The sequence below is a fragment of the Anser anser genome, assembly GCF_964211835.1.
Source record: "Anser anser genome assembly, chromosome: 1".
NCBI lineage: Eukaryota > Metazoa > Chordata > Aves > Anseriformes > Anatidae > Anser > Anser anser.
Window position 1 is genome coordinate 140,445,517 of NC_139720.1, and position 23,882 is coordinate 140,469,398.

General features: G+C 40.9%; 1 protein-coding gene across 3 annotated transcripts in view; it reads left to right on the top strand.

Annotated features, from left to right (window-relative positions):
- The first annotated feature begins 2,351 nt into the window (after nucleotides 1-2,351).
- GABRB3 (gamma-aminobutyric acid type A receptor subunit beta3) overlaps nucleotides 2,352-23,882 on the top strand; it is a 121,302-nt gene continuing 99,771 nt past the window's right edge. Inside the window, exons 1-3 of one of the 3 annotated variants that reach the window (XM_083824249.1) lie at nucleotides 2,352-9,651; nucleotides 10,510-10,601; nucleotides 10,724-10,791. In XM_083824249.1, the coding sequence (XP_083680375.1) occupies nucleotides 10,529-10,601; nucleotides 10,724-10,791 (141 nt within the window). In that variant the 5' untranslated portion in view covers nucleotides 2,352-9,651; nucleotides 10,510-10,528. The other 2 variants (XM_083824248.1, XM_083824250.1) reach the window with 2 other exon arrangements.

The window sequence follows — 23,882 nt, forward strand, 5'->3', positions numbered from 1 at the left end:
GTTAAAAGAAACTACCAATTCCAGCAATAGAGTACTAATATAACAGCCTTCCTGTTTCTTTGCTGCCTAACTTCCATTAGCAGAGATACTCCTTATGGAGCTCCAACTTAAAACATGTATGACATCTTCATCCGATAAGCTTTTGGAGGGCAATATGCTCAATGTACTGAAACAGATCTAGCTTTCCTTCCCATTAAATCACCATGGGTGGGATTTACCTCATGCAATATTACACACCCATAAGTTAGACATCTAAGTATAGGCTCTGTTCATAGTTACTGCGTAGTTATGAAGGGTGATTCATCTACACTACTTCAGTCTTTTTCAGCCTTTGGAGTTGCTTTCAGTCTTTGGACTGTTGTTTGTTTGTTTGTTTGTTTTTCTTTTCCATTGATTATTAAAGTAGCCTATGGTAACTGTCTGACACATTTAATTTTTGATGTTTACATCAGTAAGGAGGAACCCCAGTGAGAAACATTCTGAATTGTGGTATCATCTAGAAATTGTTCAGGCTTTGAAAAAAGACCAGAAAGCTATTATTTTGTAGTTCAGAAAAGTTCTAACCTTCCAGTATAGGTTGCTCACGGTATCTTTTCCTGTATTATATTGAGTGAGACTTCAAGGAAGCTGGGCGAAAAAAAAGGGCAGAAATATGAGCTACTATTTTTGTTAGTTTAATAATCCTAAATGCAAAACATTAGCTCTTTCTAGCAACAAAACCTCCACCAGCAGCAATACTAAAACCATATGCCCTCCATTTGATTTACCATCAACGACTGCCTGGCTGCACACAGAGCCTCTCTGCTAATAGTGGCTCTAGGCAAGTGCATGTATAATATTCAAAGCAGTTTTGTTCTTTTATTAAAGTTGTGATAAGGATGCAAAGCATTTTAATGGGAATAATCAATTATATAATGATATTCATATACAACAAAGTGCTTTTAATATAAGTACTTTTAATGTGGTGCTTTTGTGATGGGGGAATTACTTTTGTAATACTTCCAGAAGCATGTCTTCTACTGGTGCCAGGCAGACAGCAGTAGGAGACTTCTGTAGGAGATGAACTCAATTTACTCATCATTCACAAGAAGGCATTTTTCAGTGCAGAGACCAAAGGATTTTACCACTCTGCTGAATAAGAGAATTTCAACATCAAGATGTGTCTACATTTTTCCATGAGAAGAAAAAAATGGAGTGCATTATCAGTCTGAATAAAAGCCCATTGTGAAACTTCAACGTTTAAAAGATGACATTTGATTCTTTCCTGATACATTTGCCTAACCGTTTTCCCAATCTCCCTTGCTATTACAATTTTTCTTCCAAAAAAAGAAGCTAAGTAAATTCTATCCTGATATTGGCATTTTTGCTGATGGATGCTAAAAGTTATAAGATAAACGGTGGCCATACAAGATGTTTGCACTGTTTTGAATTTTTTTAATAAATATATTAACAGAAACTGTAAATTTATGTAAGCATCTTTTTATCTAATGTGTATGGACATATTTAGCTAAGGGAATCAAAACCAGACACTTCTTTTATCTATACTGTACATGGTAATGTGGAAATGATGCCCTCTTCCACCCATAGCTCATTTGCTATCAATCCCAAGACAGTTTTCTTGATATCAGCTAAGATGCATCTTCATCTGTCATTCCTTTGGCTATGTTTGGGAGCACAGTCCTAAAGGAAGACTAAGGCTAAGCATGCTCCCTCACTCTATATCCAACCTCTGCAAATGTAGAGTGCTTACTCCAATACCTTCCAGCAAGTGGCCTTGTACATTTTGGGAAAGAACCCAGACCTCTTCTCAACACTGACCATGTGACTCTACCAAAAGGAGATATATGACCATAGTCAGGGGGTAAATTTGGGTCAGTCTTGGGGCTTGAGATGGTCCTTTGCTGTCCTTCCTCCCCTCCTCTCTCCTTTGCTAAACTCAAGAAATTACACCAAGCCTACACTGAATCACGGAGGACTGGACAAGAAGTGTGGACACCATAAAAAAGTATCCTTGAGAATGGCAATCTAACCACAAAAGTGTGGTCTCAGGCATGCAATACTGTGATCTTTAAATTTAGAGCAATGTGGCTTGTGAATCCTGATGCCTAGAAATATCAAAGAACAGGATTCACGTGAAGATTAGATGTAGGTGTCTACATGAGAACTGCGTGCTCCCATTGTGTCAACAGAGATCCAGTCAGCTCAGTGAATGGAACCTACATATCGGAAGCTGGGGATCCTTGTCTTGTATGGGATCTGACCCAGGAGGCTCAACTCAGTTCCCAGACACAAGCATCCCTAGCCGTTGAGATGGTCCAAGGTATCCACCTTGGACTTCAGTCACCTCTCCAGAAGAGCGTAAGTCTCCTCTAGGTCCTGTGTTAAATCACAGCTCTACACAGTGTCTCAAGTAACTCAGGGCATCTTAAATGGACTAGACGGTGGCATCTTAACTGGAGAGCTGCCCAGCTCCACCAGTTCTGTATTAGATGGCTGGCTACTACAAGGGGATTCATGTCATGAGAGAGACTCCACATGTCCCCACCCAATGTACATAAGAATAAGGCATTCACAATATTCAGCGGTTAACGTCCTTTATCCAGTGCATATTTAATGTGAAATGCATAACCACTCCAGGAACAGGGACCAAACCCAATATCTACCTTTCCCATGTAAGTGGAGCTTAATGCATTCATACTCAGGATCATTTACCCCATGCTTTTAGTTCTTCTCTTTAACTTCTCTAAGCAGACAGGTACAGTAATGCACAGAGACATAAATCAGATTGGAAGATACAAATCAATATTTATTATGGAGTGCCCCTTACATTCATCACGCCTTATCAGAAACTACTTAGCTAAAGCTTATATTTTATTGCTGATTCCAGCAAAGCCAACACATTCCAGACAATATCTCCTTGTGTTCCCTCTTAAACCCCTTAAACCAGTGGCATTATTTCAGGAGAGCCCTTTGCTCCCACATATTCTGAAACAAACAAAAACTGTCAGAAAGAAAATCTCTTCTCTAGTCAAAAAATTCAAAATGTGTTCTGAAAAGTAAGATGGATTTCAGTTGGAAAAGCTCAGAAATACTGAATTAAGCTTCAAATCCTCTATTTTCCCCTTTTTTAAATCAACCTCATTTGTTCAAACACATTAAAATATTCAAAATCTCACATCTCACAACGTATTTATTTTTATATTGAATATATTGCATTCCACTTCAGTAGATTTTTTTAGTTCAGCTTACAAAAAATAATAAAATAACTGAATTGGATAATGTTCATCTGGATCAATTAGAATTTTTTTTCTGAAAATTATTCACATAGCTTGATCGAAACTATATTGTTGTATCATGTTTTTCACAAAAGCAGTGACTACTTTTTTCCTTTTTCATTTCTTGGCAACCTAGTCATGGATCTATAATTAAAAACCACTTAGACAATTTCCAAAAGATTATTACAATGCTGTCATGCCAGGGGTTGAACAAGTCAATTTAAAGATTTTTTCTTCTATCCCTAGTTTCTACAATGATGGTCTGAAAACCTTTGAGGCCCTAAACTCTGTTTTGGCAATGGACACAGGGCATGCAAATGATATTCTCTCTTTCTCTCTTTTCAGGAATGCAGTTGAAGAAAACAAAAAATTATATGCAATTTACGACACAAGGTGAGTAACAAAAAGTACTTTTAAAATGTGATTATTATCTATAAATGGAATGTTAATTCTTTAACAGTTACCAACTACTGTCAACATTTATTTTAAAACCTTATTTTTCCTGAGCCACGACATAATCTTTAAATTAAAGAATAATACCAAATATTTTAGATCATCATGCTCAAAGTTCTATATCTACCTAATAATGTTTCCCCTTTATAGAGAGAGATTACCCTTTGTATATAGAGAATATGACAGAGAAATTTACTTACACAGCCATCTTAATTTACATGTTATCCCACAGATGGAATATGGCCCATGATCCCACTCTGTGTATTATGAGCTTAACTGTGGCTGTTTCTGATGCCAGTGCTTTGGGACCGAGAGAGAAGGGCTAGCTGGCACAGGTTGGGGAAGAGGGGATGCATTAAAAAAGACGACGAGGCACTTCCATGAGCACAGTGCTGCGCCTTGGCAGTGAACGGCTGGGGATGCAGCCTCTGTATAAACACACCTCCACACTCTCCACACTCTGAAACATTTCCTTTCCCCCTCCTTAGCATAAGTTTAAAAAACAAACAAACAAACAAAAAAAACTACCTAGACAGCAAGACATACATCAGAGTTTCACTTTATTCAATCCGTAGCTTTTTCTTTGTTACCCTGTATTACCACTTCCAGAATTCTTCCTAATCTTAGCAAATCAGGATTGATGCCAAATCGTTTCACTGCACTTGCTTCTCATTGCTTATCCTGTTTTATGTAGGAGTGTTTGCATGTATAAATGGCTTGTTGGGTATTTTTGTTTGTTTGTTCTGTGTTTCTTTGTCTTTCAACTTTTCCATTGTTAAAATTCAAAGGGACACTTGGATGAAAATGTCTGGAACCTACATTTCTTAGTGTTTTAGCCAATCCTTATAGAGATACATCAGCTAGAATCCTGATTTGATCTTCCTTTAAATATACATAATACTAAATATAAGCAATTCAAACACTTGTCTTCCTCACTCTGTATAATGTCCTGCACAATAGGGCTTCGGTTTTGACTTGGAATTTTGGCCACTCTAGTAAAAAAAATGCATAAACAATAATTACGGCAAATTAAATTCATAATGTTATTGCCTAAATATGAAAACACAAAGAAAGGGGCTATAGCATTCTATTTAGTCCAGCCTTACAGAGAAAAGGTAACTGCTTCATATTATTTTGTTAAGAGTAACGTGCTTCCGACAAAGGGATTTAGATGAAAACACTCAAGTAGAAACACTTAAGAATGAAGTCCTATGTAAAATAACTCTTCTTCAACTGCAGCTGCAGTAAAAAAAAAAAAAAAAAAAAAAATCAAAACTCAGTTACTTGTTTTTCTAAACACAGACTGTGTCTTCATCAGGACAGAGACTTAAAGAATTGTACTTCCAACACACCAAGGCTTCTCTAATGCATTTGTGTTATTTCAGCGCATAATCATTAATCTTTATGATGAAAAAATGTGAGTTATAAAGAGCCTCTATTATTTCTTCCTCTGCCAAGGTGTCAATGGATTTTTATTTTGATGTCTGACTCATAATGTGCATAATCCAGAGGTTTTGCCTCCAAAGGAATGGAACAGTGCAGGAATGCTATTTTAAATTCATTCAGATAATGCAATTTTTTGTTCTATTTTCTTGAATATGAAGAAAAATAACCATCTGAAAATTAAACAGAAGTTCAAAACAATTTGGGTCAAGCCTCTTATCAAAGGCAGATTTTTGTCCCCATTACTCATATTGATTAATACCTCATTCTTGTGTGGCCCACTGAAACATTAAGATCTCTACTACATCAGAACTGTTGACATAACAACATAAATATTTCAGTATAATTAAATGAAAACCAGCAAATTATACAACCAAAGGAAATGGATTCATGCAACACTGCAATCTGCCTGGCAGAAATGGGGACAATGAGTATAAACTCAGTGTAAACTCAACATCAGCAAATATTACATACACTTTCTGACAAATATAGATAAATATACATTATATACATTATAAATTAGGTAAATATAATACTGTTTTCCTCACATAGCATACCCAACAATCATTGCTCGTTATTTGAAGAACCAGAGTGCAGCACAAGAAACTGTCCAAGTGAAGAGCATTCCCTAAGCCCTGATGCCGTGCATCCACTCCCCAGCCTCCTGCTGTCACTCTAAAGCTCAGTTTCTACTAAGATACTGAAGGAAGAGAAGCAAGAAAGCTGAGCTTTCTGAAGAAAGCATTAAGTTTCTATTGAATATTGTTTTGGAAAAAATGCCCATCAACTTTTAATTAAATAAAGTAAAAAGGAAACCAGGTTTGGAAAGGAAAAAGGAAAAAAGGAAAAAAAAGAAACCTTGAAAATTTTCTTGTGGATTTTTTTTTCCAGCCAGTTTTATTAATTACACCTTCTCAGCAGGTTAAACCAGCAGGCTATTAAAATTGCTGCAAGGCAGAATAGGTAAGCAGCAGCGTGAGTCTCAGCCAAGTAAGATTAATGTCCTGTGTTCCTCAGAAGACAACACTTCAGCTGTAGCAGCAATTCTTCCTACATTTCTTTAGTTTCTGTCTGTCTCTGTTTTGTACCTCTGAACCCTCTGTGATTGCAGTTTGCTTCAGGATAAGACTGGATCTCTGTCAAAATCGGTTAAATGACAGAGAAGCCAGAGAGGAAAATGAAAAGAAAATGTTCTGATAAGTGATTCTGACCTCAGCGTGTAAGTTGGGTTATGTTCATTTTGTCAGGTAAAGCCTCAGTACCACTTTCCAGTGTAAGAGCTCAGTGATGTATTGCATGATGTGATCAAATACTTCTTCCCTGATTCTCAAGCCAGTCCTTCTCCTACAGTCTGGTGACTGATAGTGGCAGTCCTGCAAATGCATCAGTTGTAAGCAGACCTCTCTCCTTCTCTAGGCATTCCTGTCATTGCCTCCTCTTCTGCATCTCCACTAGTACTGATAGGGATGAACGAACCTAGAATTCGTTCCAAAATTTTGAGTGACTCTTCATTCCACTCCCAATGCCTTCAACAATTTCTATCCTTTAACCAAGGCTGAGCGTGCTCTGCTCTAGCTCCTTCTGAAAGGAGATGATGAGTTCATCCACACAGCACGTTAGGGCAAATCAGGACTGTGCTCATGAATTTAATTGTTTGATCATTCGCACTTACTGTGCTTTGGTTCACTTCACAGAGCAGTCTCAGAGCACATGAACTGGATTCCTTTCTACAAAACTAAGGTGGATAACACACTCCAGCAGCATACCGAACGTGGTCCAATGGCAAACGAGAATTTCAAACTGTTTCTAAGAAAACACACCCAAAATGTGTATTGCATGGATGTTGGGTCCTCAGCAGCAGCTGTTCTGAGCTACAGAGCAGCCTCAGTACTTGCTAACACCAGCATAGCCAAGGAATCCATTGCAACCCCACTCACCCCAAGAACTTATTTCACATCGAGGCTTGGCAGATGTACTCTTCCACATGTACTTGCATCAGCCCAAGGGCAGTCCTTTTGCTCCTCCACACATAATGCTTGCCTTTGCAGATTAGACTTAATCCATTTTTGAAGTGGCCTTTACCAATATTGGCAATGCCAAGGAAGAAAACAGTATTACCGTGCTTGCCTTATTGATCAAAATTTGATCGGGAGCATAGATCTTAACTGTCCAGCGGCCTAAAGGCTAGAACACTGACCACAGCAGAAACCATGATAAATTTTAGTCCCTGAACTACAACATTCGAAGTCTCATCTTTTACAGGAAGAGTTTTGCTGGGACAGAAAGACTGTATGTTAGAAAAAGAGCACGAGTGAGAATGAATTATGATTGCAGCTAAAGGAAGCAGAGAATCAGGTTCCATTTATTTTATCCAGTAATTACTTCATGAATTACTTGATTATGAAACAATGGGACTTTATAGATAACAGCCAAACCAGTAGGCCACAAACTCATGTTAACTCTTTCCCCCTCTCACCTATTTAAGTATTTGCTGTGAAGTAAAACATTTCAAACAGAGATTAAAACCTTACCCTGATGTCCTGCAGCTCAGGCTGATGTCAGGGACATGTCCTCAGATGTTCTTCGATCTAGCACCTGCATGCTCTGACTGGGTGCTTTGTTTTTCTGAATAAAAGCACCCAAACTCCTTCCTGACATGTTTTGAAATAAGCTTCTTGCTTTTTGAAAGGAAAAGTTTAGGAGCTTAATTCCAGGAATAGAGTAAAGGTGGTGAATTTTGGGGCAGGACAAGGAACCTATTTCCGTGCCTTTTTCTTCCTACTGACCACATTAAACAACTCTCCAAATGTCTTTGCATCCATCATTTCCTTAAATACTCTGTGCTGTGTGGAGCTTGTCTGAGCCTTACCTCCAGACTGGTGCTGCAGAAGATGTGTTCTGAGTCTTTTCTGTGCACAAAATCTCAAGTGCCATTTTCACAGCGAATGTCACATGTACAGAGTAGTTGAGATGATTTTTACCTTTCATGAAATTCATTCTAAATTTCTCATTTGTAATGTCATTCAGTTACTGCTAAGCATAATTGAATTCAAAATACCAAAGAAGAAACGCTCCAAAACTCTCTACTTTCTTGTCCCATCAGCTCCAACCTGGGTTATCTTTAAAATACCCACAAATATATGGAAACAGTTGCTCTGAAAGCTCAGAAAGACAAATACTTAAATGAAGTGATAAAACGTCAGACTCTACATCACTTTTGATTCATTCATACCTCAGATGTGTTTTCAAAGTACCAGAATAGTGCATTAATCAGAAGTACTGTTCTCTAAAATATTTTATTTCTGTTATAAAACTGACAACCTATTTAAGAAAAGTTATTAGTGTTCAAATACACTTTTAAATCACATTAAATTCTTCGTAAGAAATATTTTCATTGATGTTAACGTTCTCTTCCAGCATTTAGGGAGAGAGAAATGGGTTGGTACCCTTCCCTAACTTCACTTTCTCTGAAGTCTTTGAAAGAACCAGTGTTCAGGACTGCCCATCCATAGTATTAAAAACAAACAAAAAACTGGATCCAGGTTCCTCAAATCAGTTATGTATGTACATACAGTTGTTTGATGTTTTAGCCCTTGAGTCAGGTATACTTCAAGTCACAACTCTTAAGTTTTTAAATGGAAGCTAGGATTTCACCTACTTTGTAATCATAGTAATTATGGCACTGTTAAAAACAAAACAAAACAAACAAAAACAAACAAACAAAAACAAGCCTAACAACTTAAAATGAAATCAGGAGATTTGGCAACACTCAGTTCCTCCACATTTTTCCTCATGGCCTATAGGCTACCACATTGTTTTCAAAGCTGGGCCTGCTCTCCCCTTTATTGTAGGTTTCTTATTAACTGCAGAGGCAACAAGGTCAGTATGTATGACATGGATTGCACTCATCTTTCATTTTAAGAATTTGTTGGGGGAGAAACAAAAAGCCACCCGTGCTTTCTCACCCTTACACAAAACCACAGCATTGAAGTGTCTGTCCTCTTCCTTGCAGTTTCTCTGAGGGAAGAAGAGATGGATAAAGTAAAACAGGTTGTAAGAGAAGAAATGCAAAAAAGATATATATTGTTTCCCTCCCCTTGACTAGTAAAATTTTGTGCTCTGGGATAGATCGGTGCCCACCGATCCCGGTGTAACAAGAACCCGGAGCTGGCTGGGGACATGTTTACACTGCCGGTAGGGCATGGCAGAGAGGTCCCTGAATTGGCATTGACAAAGAGCTGGCTCTGGAGCCGAAAGCAATATAGCCAAGTCAGCGGGCTTCTGTTTCCACGCCAATTAGTCCTGCTGAAAGGCCTAATTAACCTGGAAGGAGGTTAACAATAACAACAACTGCGCCGCCTCCACCCCAACTGGCATTTCGCAAGGAGCACCCAGAGCCTCGCAGGCAACCCAACGGCCAGCAGGCAGCCCCCGCAACACGCCTGTTTGGCACGGGGCCGCTTCCCTTCATTACCCCGGGGTAATTAACGAAGCCTGGGAGCCGGCGGGTTTGGCCCTCAGGAGACACACGACGACGGCCACCTGACAGGCCGGGTGCCCCCACACGTCCCCCTGCCGTGTCGGGGAACACCCCCGTGCCCCCGGCACCCCCCTGGAGCCCCGGGGCGTTGCTCCTGAGGGGCTTCGGCCACCTAAGAGGCGGCGCGGGGGCGGCTGCCCCCTCACCCCCGGCCCCACGGGGTGCCCATGATGGGGCAGTGGGGTGGCCATGATGTGAGGGGGGGCTACCAGAGGGCGCCGCGAGCTGCCCCGGCTGCCAGTCTGGGGGCTCGAGGGGCACCCGGGGAGCCGCCCCCCGCCGTTCCCGGCTGCTACCGGGCCCCGTCCCCGGCGAGCCCCCGTTCCCCGCAGGCGCCCTCCCCTCCCCTCCTCTCCCGGCAGGCGGGAGGGCACCGGCGGAGGGCGGCTTCCTCCGGGGCTCGGCGGCTGTGGGGTGGGCGCGGGCGGCTGCTACGGTGTCTGGGCGGGGGTGGGGGCTTTTTTTGGGGGTGGGAGGGCGGGGTGGGGTGGGGGGGAGAACGGGGGACTGTCGCCTCCGCCTCTTCCTCAGCGGCAGCCGGGGCAGCCGGATCGCGGCGGTGGCGGCGGCGGCTGCTGCTGCGCGGAGGGAGCCCGGGAAGGAGGGATGTGGGGCTTTGGGGGAGGCAGGATCTTCGGGATCTTCTCCGCTCCCGTCCTGGTGGCCGTGGTCTGCTGCGCCCAGAGGTAGGAGGCAGCGTGTCCCGGCGGCGGGGGACCGCGCTGATGGATGGGCTCTGCCCCCCGCCCCGCTCCCCAACCTCGGCCCCTGCCTCCCCCGTCTCTCTCGCCCCCACAGTGTGAACGATCCCGGCAACATGTCCTTCGTGAAAGAAACTGTGGATAAACTGCTGAAGGGCTACGACATCCGCCTCCGCCCGGATTTCGGAGGTGAGTGGCACCGGCCGCCGCTGCCCGCACCCCCCCCGTTTTGTCCCGGGGCTGCCCGGCCCGGCCCGGCTCGGCTCGGCTCGGCTCGGCTCCCCGGCTGACCGTGTGTGCTCTGCCCGCAGGTCCGCCCGTCTGCGTGGGGATGAACATCGACATCGCCAGCATCGACATGGTTTCCGAGGTCAACATGGTGAGTGAGTGCGGGGGTGCCCGTCCTCCTTCCCCCCCTCACCGCCGCTCTGCCCGGGCAGGTCGAGCCCGGCCGGGTGCTGAGCGCAGCCCCTCTGGGTCTCCAAACTTTCCATCCCTGTAGGACTCGCTTTTTCGGATTTCGCTCCTTCCCCTCTCGGTGCGAGCAGAGCGGGGCTGGGGCTGGCAGCGGCCGCCCCCCGTCCGCTCGGTCCGGGCTTCTTGGGGAGGGCGAAAAGCGAAAAAAAAAAAAGGGGGGGGGGGGGGCTCGGCGGCGGCCAAGCTCCCACCCGAGCACCGGGGAGCGATGCTGACAGCTCCAGGAGCGGGCTGCACGCCGGAGGCATCTCGCCTTTTGCTCCTCCGAGCGGATTTTCGGGGGCTGTCGGGTTGACCGAGGGACCGGCGTGCGTTCAGTGCCTTGCTGCAGCCCGGCCCCCGAGGCAGCGCGGCTGGGTGGGCTGGCGCCGGGAGGTGCGTTTGCCGTTTCTTGTCCTGATCCTGAATCCCAGGTGGAGTTTTCGAGCGTTTCTGAGCAAATTCCCTGTTCCTCCTTCGTCTCGGGTTCTTCCTCCTAACCTTCCTTTAGCAAATCTAAGGTAAAACGAGCGGGCTGCTCCGCGGTTCTGTAGTTACGTTTATGTCATTGCAAATAATCCTCTACATTAAAAAGCAGAGCTCTTTTTCAGTAGATAATGATGCTAACACAAGCTCTACCTCTCCTTCAACTCATTGTTGCAGCGTTACAAGCTGACAGAGCCTGGCTTTGTAGGTGATCTGTGTGTTTTACTTAATTCTGCCCCTTCCTTCCCCTGCTTTACCCAAAATGCTGACATAGAAACTTTTTGCTGTGCTTCTGATCTTTTACAGATGGTTTTTGTAGACATACAGCCTGTTTACGGTTCAAGCGCCACCAACATCCTCCTAGATACTCATTTAGGGGGGCAATTGAGGTAGCTCTCATTTGTAAGAGTTTGTTTTAGGCTTCCTGCAAATTCAGGCAGCAGCAGGGACATCCCTTATATTCCACAGGCTCTCCTGTACCTGTAGCATTGCTTCTTAATAAAATGAAAGCTGAGTCCTTGAAGAGTAATTCAGAAGTCTGACTTCACTGTTCTCACTGCAACCTTCCCACCTTTGGCTATGCTTCGTTCTTAGCAAAGCAGTGAATTACAAATTGAATTTATATATAACGTTCTTCTATGTGTGAAGTGCCGCATTGGCAGTAAATATGAGAAACAGACCAAGATGCGAAAGAAAACTACAAGATATGCAGTGATTTTTTTTTTCCAGCTATGGGAAGAAAGCCTGTTACATTTAAATAATTTGTCCAACCCACCGTAGCAGGGATATGAAGAAAAATTACATATGCTGCTTGTTATGCTGCTAGACTGAGCATTTAGATCTTAAATGAGACAGGAGCTCCTTGAGAGGACAGGTGAGCCAGCCTAGCACTTGCTTTAGTTTCTAGCAGGGGCACAAGTTAGTGCCTGCTGTTTCCCATGACTTGGCAGAGCTCTAAAGAAATGAAGAGTTTCCTTCTATGTCCTCTAATGGGGCAAGGCAAAGTCTGAAAAAGAGTAATGCTGATCTTGCAACAGAAACAAATAACTGTTTCTAAAAGGAAGTACTAAAGTACTGTTGTTACCAAAACTGTACGTATTTACTTCAGGAAAAAATGAGCAGAAAGGGCTTCTGGTTAGTGAACTACAGCTGGACTTCCAGTTGGTCTTGTCGCTTCTGCCTTGGAAAGAAGTCTTCTATGACTAAGCCTAGCTGTATTCAAGCACTGTCTGAGTTGATTAATTTCAGTTATTCAGGTAACTTTATACTCATTTGCAAAGATTCTTGTGTAAATATCAAGAAGCAGTGAATAAGGAAGAAAAGAAGGAGCTTTTCAAAATTGCTGATGTTTATGTTTTAAGATAGTACTTTGGAGGGGAAAAAAGTCACTGTTAGTTTGAAGACATGTGTCTCTGGTGAACTTCACGCTAGTTACCAACTAAACTTTTAATCTTTGACATATTCTTCTATTTAATGCCAAGCAGATATTTTTAGCTTCGACCTTTAGCCTCATTAACTATTGAAATATCTTACAAGAATCTCTCTGAACTGTGGTAGCATGGACATTAATTCCTTTGATTTAAATCTAGACATTGGTGTAACCTTTTATAAATTAGCTTGTTAAAATTCATCTCTATATTAAAAATAAAATAACCAGGGAATTAACATTCTTCAATTTTATGAATATAAATAAAAAGTTATTACAGCAAGTTTTATTGTACTGCCTTCTAGGCAGCCTGTAATGTAGCCTTCAGTGATGTGATGACAATTCTTTGTAATAAGAATTACAGCTTGTGTCATACTCTTCTATTTTTAATCAAACTGTAGCCTTATTCTCAATGAATCTTTAGTTACTAGGTATTCACTTCACTTTCCAATGGTTTAAAAAATTATTTGTGTATTTTTGGTCTTCCTGTTGAAAATTATTGGAAGTCCTTTGCCCTCCATAAGTCCAGGTTAACCTCCAGCTATGTTTTAGAAGAGACTAATTGAATAGTAATATACATCATACTTAGGTTACATGGAAAAGTTAACATTTTTCTTTACTTATGGTGCTGTGACTCTAAGCTGGATCAAGAGAACTGATGCAAGTATCAGATTGTTTTACTGCAAAGTTCTAAATCACCAGTTTCTATTTGATTTCATAATATCTTGAAAACATCGGGGAGCTTTATTGTTACTTGACCATACTATTTACATCATACTGAAAACAAAATATTTATGAAGTAAAAATAATATGCTTTCATGTTTATACTTTTACATATGTGGTAGCAACAATAGATTAATCAAGTTGAATGTACGAAGTGCATTTTTCAAGGAAGGGCTGCAGTCTGTTAGTGACCTGCATGTATATATATGTGTAAATATATGTATATGTATACATATATATATATATATCTCCATGAGTGCTTTATTTCCCTGCTATACTTATGCATGCTTTCACATGATTATTTGCCTATTTCACAAACTTTACCTGAAATTGGGTACTTAACCACCTACCTATTTTTGTGCATACCTACAATAATTGCATTTAAAACTGCTGTAAGTGCATGTAAATTGTACGCTAATGTATATCTCTAAACAAAATACTAATTGATAATACTAGAATATACTGAGAAAATACTATAAATCCTTTTACCAAAAAAGAGCACTGAAGATTACAGTTGTCTTATTACAATAGTTTAGCTTTATGATACATAATTTTACATGATTTTGGTTGATTGTGTTCTGTACTTTCTCTGTTTTGGAGGAATGTTTTCCTTGGATGATGCAAATTGAAAGAGAGTTTTTATGCTTTTTACTAGTCTGTCAGCCTGTTTCTGATCAGACTGCATCCACAATTACTGAATTTTTATAGTCTGTTTTTTCTTTCATTGTTGTTCAACATTTGGTCTGTGAATCAAACGTGTTAGTTCCAGACATATAATTTCCAAGCAGCCAAATACTCCCATAGCGTTTTATTCCCTAAGAAGTTAAATAATCAATACATTGATTCTCCCAACAACCCCTCTTTAAACTCATCATTGTAGCTCGAAGACTAAGGTGCTGTGCTTTCATTTTCCCATCATTTTAGGATGTGGTTTATAGCTTATGTGAGATAAAGCTATAAAGTGGATAGAGAAAATGAGGGGATCAGTACAAAAATGAACCCTTCTCCTTAGAGATAATGTTTTGCAGAGAACGGTGTGATCTCCTGTAAGCAAGGAATCTTGTGCTACTGCTCGCTAAACTGCTCTTGCATTCTCTTTGTGCATACGGGGGACTTCAGAGCTGTTGATCCAGGATTTTTCAAAGGCTCTAATTTCAATAAAATTAAACCAGGAAAACCCAGGAGGCATCATTGGCTATATAGTCCTCCTGCTGTTTTTGAGAATACTGTACTAAGAAAATTAGTTTGACATAAAGTCAGATCATAAAGCTTATGAGTTGTTTCTGAAAAAGATGTAATCTGTTCTATGCTAGCACTGTAATTTTTTATTTTTACATATGTTCCAGTATAAAACTTCAAGTACACATATGGACTCCATTGGGTGCCTGCTATTTTCTAAGCAGTTTTGACATCTTTCTGACAAACAGTGTTTTACTTGCTGCTTTAAGGTCAACTGAAGTTCTTACATAGGACAAATATTGTCTATGTTCCTTAGATAGCGATGCATAAAGAATTATTTCTAGGTAAATTAATTCATACTTCACCTGAAGTACTGGAGACACCGAACCTTCATGCTTCCATTGCTGTGACTTGTCTAGTCTTTCTTCAGATGCCTGAAAAATAGGGTGTGACTCAGTTCTTGTAAACTGAGATGTATACAATTAGTTTTCTAAATGTGAGCTGGATTGGTACGCTCTGCGACTATAGTTAATGGAGATGTAGGACGGAATTTGTCTGCTTAGGCAAAGGTGTCTATTGTCATTCTGTCTCTCATGCATCATACTTGCCCTCCAATTTCCAATTCATAAGTTCTGTGTCACGTCTGCATGCTCTGTGCAGCTGTGTTGGATGTCATACCAGCTGCTGAAGTTTAAACAATTGTCTTATCCTTGTCAATACAGCCAATGGAGAGCTATTTAGCTTAAAATAAAGAGGACACTTAAATAGTACTTCCTAAATATTTCAAATGCCCCAAGGTATCCATTTCGGACTCTGACTACCTGTCCAGAAGGGTACAAGACTCCTATAGGTCTTATGCTGTACCTTCCAGCCCTATGCAAATGTTTTTACACAATCCAGGGCATCCAAAACAGCACCAGACAGCCACATTTAGGTAAGTGAATTCTTTCCTTATTAGGGAATTCCAGCCCTTAGGCTGCACATCCCAAGCTCATCATCCAGGTTCCTTCAAGAATCAGGAGGTGGAGGCAGACACTGAGTCTTCGGGCAGCCGCAGTGCTAGGCATGGCGAAACGTAACCTCTGTTTTCTATCATAAACTTAACCTATATTTCCTGCCATAAACATCTACCTTCTCAATACTTTGCAAGCAGAATATCAAAGTTACCTCATGCAGGAAATTGTGACTGATTTGTGGTGTATTTGCTTTGAAGATTCAGATGGAGAAATTGAGTTGTAATAATAGAGTAATTATGTAATTGTGGCTATTACAAACAAGTTTTCTAGCTAGAAGATTCATGTGTGCAATGCTTATAACAAAGCACAGGAGTTTAAAATAAAATATATAATTTTATACACTTTAAAAATTTATTTTATAATTTAATTTCCATAGGGAGACTAGTGGATCATAGTGAGTAGATATGATATACATTCAAAAATGATTTTTATGATCTGTATGTACGTATTTGATAGATAATACAGGGGGGAAACGAAGAAAAAAAGAACAAACAGAACAAAATTAAACAAAAAGAAACCCTGCCCGAGCAGGGAAGCATATCTTGAGGCCAGCATAACCCTGCAAAGACTGGTGTCACTGTGCTGGTGATGCGCCAGCAAGACAGCTAGGAGGCAGCAGCAACTGGTACTGCTCGAGGAGAACAGCCTATCTCAGCAGGTTACACTGACCTCTACTTGCCAACTGGCAAGAAGAGCATCCTTCCTTCTAATCCTGTGTCTTGGCTCCATGCGTTTTTCTTCTCTCAGGGAGTATCCTTGGGCTCGCCCAGCGTGCTTGTCTGTGTCTCTTCACTCCTGGGATGTTCTCTAGCTCTTGCTGAAAGAGGGGGAAGCGCTTGTAGTGGACGGTATGATAGAAGTATGACTCCTGTTTGGCCAAGGAAATTGATGATAAGCTTCTGGGAAAGTAGCTGCTGTGGTATGCAGGGTTCTGGCTGTGAAGGAGAAGAAATACCTGTTTTGGGAGAGACAAGGGGATAGTTAATGTTGCTGGAGGGTGACAAGGGCTTTTTAAAGGCTAAATCCAGTTGCTAATATTGAATCATCCTGACTTGCATGATAGATATGATCTTCAATGATATCAACCTGAAATACTTGCAAACATTTCAGGGGACAAAAACGGAATTCAAAATGATCTTTACAAATAAGAGGAATGGTCCTAAATAAAGAATGTAGTATTAGTGGCAAGCACAAAGTGCTATGTTTTGTAAGAAAGGAAGAGTCTGGTTCTTAAAATGAGAAAAAAATGGATAGGCAGCAAGACAGAAAAAGAGGATGTGGAGGCTTTGCTGAACTAGAGTCTAAAGTACATGGAAAAAGTTAATCCAAGTCTGAAAAAAGACACATCTTGTTCTCAGGTACATGAATAGGAGTTACTCAGAAGACATGGGTTTCTCTGTCCACTGTTGGTGAAGGCTGAGCAGGAATGCTGTGTCCAGTGTTTTTGCACTGGTTTTCAGGGAGATGTTAATGAACAGGAGATACGAGAGAGGGAAACAAATGTGTCTAATTAAAGTAATTAGAAAGCAATGCGTATGTGACAATGTTGAAGTAAATGAATTTGTTTAGCACTGAAAAATAGGATGGAGAAAGGACATGCATTTCCTAGTATGTAGGAAGCTGATGGTGAGAGGATGACAATCAAATGCAATTTAGAACCAATAGGAGTAACACTTGAAGAAATTAATTCATTTCAGATTATTTTTCAGCCAGCTGCTTTGTTGTACCATCTCCTTTGTTGCAGTTTTTTTAGGAAGAGACTGGAAAAATACCTCTTTGATGGTGTTGCTCTTGCCTCTAGAAGGGTTAGGCTTTGAGATCTTTTCCAGCAATGCATTTCTGTGAGTTTGTGCTCCGATTTAAGTATTTGTCAGTGTGGGCACCTCTGAGTTGCACACGCAAGCTTGTCTTCATGCTTTTTCAGATGCCACTGCCAGCCTTATGCTGGTGCTTTAGAATACCAGGAGTCTCCCACAAGTCATTTATAATAATATGCAACTGTCATAGGGGTGTGCCAGGCCATCCGAGGTGTCATTAGTTACCAATGTGTGTATAGCTTCATCATGTTCTCAGTATCTTTGCACTGATTGCAACAGGTGTTGAATATATGTTCTTTAAAATATACAGGTCATAAAGAAAAAAAAAGTATGAGGTCAGGACTTCCGTGCATATAACCATAAGTAATTTTTTACTTCTGTTGACAGCCTTACTGAATGGCCAAGTGATGAAGAAGTACATTCAATTAAGTTATGGGAATTGAAAATTCAAAGAAGCTTTATGGATTTATACCCACTATGTCTAGCATTTTTTTCCGTTCCTTTGAAGACAGAAAAAGGTAGAGAAAGGAAAGCGTGATATTTATATGAAGATCTTTATTCATGCACTGAATGCTTATTCATATTGACTGTAGTCATACAGAAAGCTTAGCAGTTTCATAAAGGCGCTGCAGACAGTCTCATGCTGGGCAGAAGACAACAGCAAAGATAAGAACATCCCATGGCGCATCTGACTAAAGGTCCATCTGGCCAAGTATCCTGACTGTGATGCTGGCTGGTAAGGGACACGCAGGGAAGAATAAATGTATGTTAATACTTCTCCAGTGTACACTTTTGACCTCCTGTAATTCATGATTTGAGATTTCCTGAGTCAAAGAGAACAATTCTTCTTTAAGCGTAACCAGAGAATTAGGATCCTTTAGTAATACACTTTTTCTCACAACTTTCATTTTAATACAGATTTGATTATATAAACATTTTTAACTGATGTAATATCAAGTGCAATCCATTAACATTGAAAAAGAATAAAAAGTTTCTGTGGAAGAGGTTGGGTAATAATAAGTTTCCATTAGGGGTTTAAGCTTGTCCAGGACAAACTTTCGTTTTTCTCCCCTATGACGCACTCATAAAAAAAATAGCTGGAAGAGAAATAATTTCAAAAGGAGAGTTCATTTAGTATTTGTAATTGAATTTCACAGTTCCTTATAACTATTGAGATTGCAATGAAAAAAATGCTAAGTCTAGGCATGTCTAATTCATTATTCACTATTACAGATTTGAACCAATAATTTTGGCAAAATAATTTGTTCTCTTAGCAGTTAGGAACCAGTTACAGGTTGCTGTGTTAATGTAACCTGCAATATGAATCTAATATTGCATGCAGCAGAGAGGGAAGGTAGAACAGCTGTGCTGGGAGGTCTGCAGTTACACTGGGTAATTGGCAGCTCAGTAGCAGTTAATGACTTTTTTCTTTATACTAATATGAATGTTGAATTTTCATTAGTTCATGGGTATGTCTCCACGGCACAACACGGCATTCTGCAGAGATGCCGGGGTGCTTGTGGTGTAGCTAGTACGGTTTCTGGAAGCTGTGAAGTGATGCCAGCACAGGGCTCAGTACCGGGTAGTTGTGTCAGGGGGAGCTAGGTGCCAGAATAGGACTTGTTTCTCACATCTCTGCATGGGTTGTATAGCGTCTCATTGGAGCTGCCCCTAACAGAGGGGGCGTAAGATGGTGCCTCTCTGGAAGTACTAGCAGGGAGGTGGCGGGGGAGACAACCAGATTTGATTGTCCTAGGATAGATGCTCAGCGTTTAGTTACTGTTGAGAGGAATTCAGCCTGTTGTTCCTCCTTATCCAGCCTTTTTGAAGGTAAGTGGAGGGTGTACTGAAGTGGTACATAGCTGATCTTCAGCAGCAGCAAGTAACACTGCCCAGCAGTTTAAGACCTACATAAAATTCTGTGTCTAATTTAAACTACTGAGGGTATTTCAGGTAGACTCCATGCACGTTCTGAATTAAAATACATGTAGGACATGGATGATAACCTTTAAAAGCAAGCTCAAATCCATGTGATTAAAAATAACTCATCCTGTGAGTTTTTAATTGAGATGTAGGATAGCCCCGCTATCATTCTGTGCTGGTCTGTTAACCCCCCTGGTACTTGAAAGGAAGAGCTTTATTCTCGAGTCACACGTGGCTGTTTGCTGATAGCATCAGGGATGTTTTAACATCTTCCATTTAGATGCTTATTTATCCATCATGGGCTGAGCAGGGGTCTCATTGCTTAGGTACAACATCAAATGCTGTGGGTGTAATGCAGTTCGTGTGCTACGTGAGCTCTGTTGGGCACGGCCCTCCACTCCTTAGGGCTGGGCTGTTGCAGAGCCCTTTCGGGAGCTGAGTCCTTCTCCCATTTTTAATGGGGAATTAAGTCTGGAGGAGTAAGAAATCAAATCTAATTAGAATACTAAGATGTAAACCAGTGGAAACATTTTTCTGCTTAACCAAAAATAATTCTGTGAGCAGAATTTCTTCTTGGTTTCTTGGTGGTTTCTTGGTGGGTTTCTTGGTGGTTTCTATGCCACTGTAGCTTTAAAAATGCACTGAAATTTTAAAGTTGAAAGTAAGAGATAAAAAATAGACTTAAATATGGAGTTTTAAAATGCACCAACTCAAGATGGGAGAACTGAGTAATACAGAAACTCTTATTATTTGTTACGGATACAGAAGATGAACTTAAGCCCTTTTTTGTAACGTAACACAATTACATTGCTATGTTTCTTTGCAGCAGAAGTGGTTAGCTGTAGCTTCTGACCTCTTAGGCTATTCAGATAATGACACATGGCCTTTCTAAGCATTTTCCAAACAGGTAATACAGGCTTTCTGTTTGGGTAACAAAAACATCTCCCAAACTAACTGTAATTTTGCATAGCAGAATGTTTTCTGGACTTGCAGAACAGATGTGACTCAAAATTCTTTCCTGGAAGAAGTCCGTGAGCTACAGATCTGCTCGATTTAAGAGTTGCCACTGTTGCTAGTCTCAAAAATGTCAAGACTTCAATGCATGAGCTCGTTGCTTGAGGTCCGGCATGCATTCATGGTCTGTTGAAACATTAGCATGGTTTTGGCTTGGTGTTTCCCCACATGGTGCTTGGGTCCTCTCTAGAGATGAGTGCAGGCTAGGTCCGTTCCCAGCAGGCAGCCTGGGTGCAGCTACTTGCTCTGTGAAGTCAGTCAGTTCATTCAGACAGGAGCAAGCTGTGCAATGCCATGCCACTTGTCCTTCGGATCAGAAAACTCCCTGCTAGCTATTCCCTAGGATAGATATAACCAAAAAGTGCAGTTCATTGCATCCATCCAAAATTATCTAGTCATCCTATGTAGTGGAGGAGAAGTGACTCTCCAGAGGGGGATGCATCCTATCTGGCTGGCAATGGCTGTATTAAAAGATAACTTGTTGTGGAGAGCTTGCTTTTTCCCATTCTTTGTACAGGGAGCATGGCTTAGGCCAAATGCCTGTCTTTGGTTTCTGGAAGCAGTTGGTGTGAATGCCACCTGCATGTCTTCTCGTCTCTGCCTTGCCATCTGAGCTCTTTGTTTCTCCGTGGTAATGTGTTCCTAAAGGTAACGTGGTCAAATAACTCCCTGTGCTTTAGAAAACTGTTGTCGCAAACTTGTTTCTCAGGGATGAGCTCTGCCTCTTGGTCTTGCTTGTCTTCATACCCATTTGCAGTGATGTTTCATAGAATGCTCTGTGTTAAGCTGCGTCACATAGCAGAAAGCAGGTAGATGACCAGTAGCTAGAAATGTGGAGAGGAAAGGGCTTGAGGTGGGATCCGAGCTGGCTGTGCTGGCCAGTTAACATGCACGTAAACCAGATGGAGATGTTCACCTCGGTTTGGGTAGATACGGCCTTTCCATGGAGGGTTTCCAGGGTACTGACCTATCTTCATCAATGCAAACTGAAGGAATGCAGGTGCAAGTTAGTGGCCTAGAGGAGGTGGACTGGGCTTCACCTGAGCTTTGTGTGGCAGAGAAAGCAGTTTGTCCTTGGGTAATAAAGGCCTATGAAATGTGAGGAGAAGTAGTTAGCAGCACCTGCATGTTTGTGTGATGAACGCGAGGTGATTAAGAGAAATCAATTCTAAGGAGGGATGTTTCATTTCCTTTTAATCAAAAAATGGTGTCTCTTTTGGCATTTCTTCCATCTTTTCTTTTTTCAGAAAAATGGTTGAGCTAGTTTGGGAATAGATTAGCTATTTTAAAAAATGTTGATGAGCTGCCTTCAATTCTTTTTATAAACCCTTCCTCTTAAGTGGACAGAAAAAAAAAAAGATGAAGAAAAGGATGGGCAGTGAATTAGAAAATGCATTTAAGATAGTTGATCAGCTTATCTTTCCAGTAGACTCACTTTAGTCACATGCTCATATATTATTAACCTGACCGTAAAGTACTGCATCAAGGTTGAAATGGTATGTCTTTCCCGGCATACCCATTTATGTGGTGTGAGGTGCTCTCTGAATTGCATGCTGATGCTGTAATTTGGAAAGGGAAACCAGAAGTTTGCATAAAGTAATATCGTTATCCATCAGGGAAGTGTTTCTTCATGTTAAAAAATGTATTTTTCAGTTCCTGAAGAAGATACCTTTTGCTTAGCCTTCCTAAAGAGATCATCTAGCCCTAACAGTTGTGATATTATCCCTTTCCTTCATTAGTCACATCTAAAAGGATCTCATTTATAATATTGCCTTATATTGCTCTAATTACCCACAGAGACAAATGCATAATGTCAAGTAACCTGCTGGCACAAAGGTTTCTATATGTGCAAAGTGATTTGACTGGAGGAAGTAAAAAAAAAAAAAAGAATTATTCAACTCAGGTTCCTTTTAATTTGACTGCTGGTGCTAACTGAACAGCAATCTTTAAGACAGAAGTCATAGTCATTTATTAGTACTTTTCTCTAAAAGTCCCTGAACGATTTTTTTGAATAGCTCAAGAAAGTGACCAAATCTCATGTGACTCCTGTACGAATCTTTTGCAATTTTTCGTTCTCTTCTCTCTTGACTCATGATTATCTACATCTATTGTGCTTTAAAGCAGGAGGCTGCATTTTTTGTGATCATTGTTTTTCTAGTCCTTTTCCTAAGGTGCGTAATCTAAAAAAGAAACCTGAATTGGGAAAGACAGATCCCTCCCTCTCCCTGGAAACACTGCTGAATTAAACTAAGTATGAATGTAGCTTTCTATTTTCTGGCATGTAATTAGGAAGTCTTTATGAGCTTGACTACAGCGCATGCTTGCTACTGCTTGGCATGGCAATAAATGAGTTATAAAATCTTTTGCAATACTCTATGCTGTTTGATTACAGCATCTACAGAGCATCATGTGCACGCTGCTTTGTGTGGCATTGCTGATTTCCATACGTCTTTTTATATACCAGTACCTTATTGTGACCTCCTTCATGATAATGAAATCAAAGAAAACCTAAAACAAAACGTTACGATGAATCAATACTTAATGGCAGATCACTTGTGAGGAATTCAATTAAAACGCAGAGATAATGCAGTAACAATGCTGAAGATTTAGAAGATGGATTTAGTTAATTGCTTCTAGAGGACACAAAATGAAATACTGTCTTTCAAAGATGAGTGATAAATCTTCAGATACATAGAAGTAATGGGTATGAAAAACTGACTAGATGTAGTGTTGATGAAGGCAATCAAAGGATGAAAGTGTCAGTGTCAATCTGTCATTAAATTGTGGCCATCTATCACAGCAACCATATTTTGTCCTAGCTTCTCCTGAGACTTCTGCTTTATTTCCTTCTTCTTCTCCCTGTTCTCCTGCTCCCATCTTTTTCTCCCTGTTGTCTCTTGCTGAATCTTCATGTCTATTACTGCCTAGTCATCTTTTTGTCAGAAGTACGGCATTTTTTCACCAGTTCTTGCAGCACACCCAACTCAGTGCCACTTAGGCTTTTTCATATTCTTCAAAATGCCCATTCCTACAGGAGGGCTTTCCTGCCTCATCACTCAGCTGCTGATCATTTTCTGTGTCTCCTTATCTACTAGTGTGTTGTGGCTATCAGTACAGGCTTGTTCAGTTCTTTGAAAACAGAAAGTGCTTATTTTTAGTGATGCTGTTTTGCTGTGTTTTACTTTTTTGCTTATTTTAACTCGATTAACAGATGCCACGTAAATAAGTATGAAAAGGGACAAATATCTTTGAAAGACTAGAGTGACAAAACTTTTGTTGAAAATTCTCTGGCTTACATCTGCCTGTGTACTTGCTGTATTGTGCCATGCTATCAGCTCTGACTATTTCTCAAACAAACCTAGGGAACACAAGAAAGGAAGGTGTGTGTGGGGGAATTGTTAAATTTTTGGATTGCTGTAAGATTGTAGTT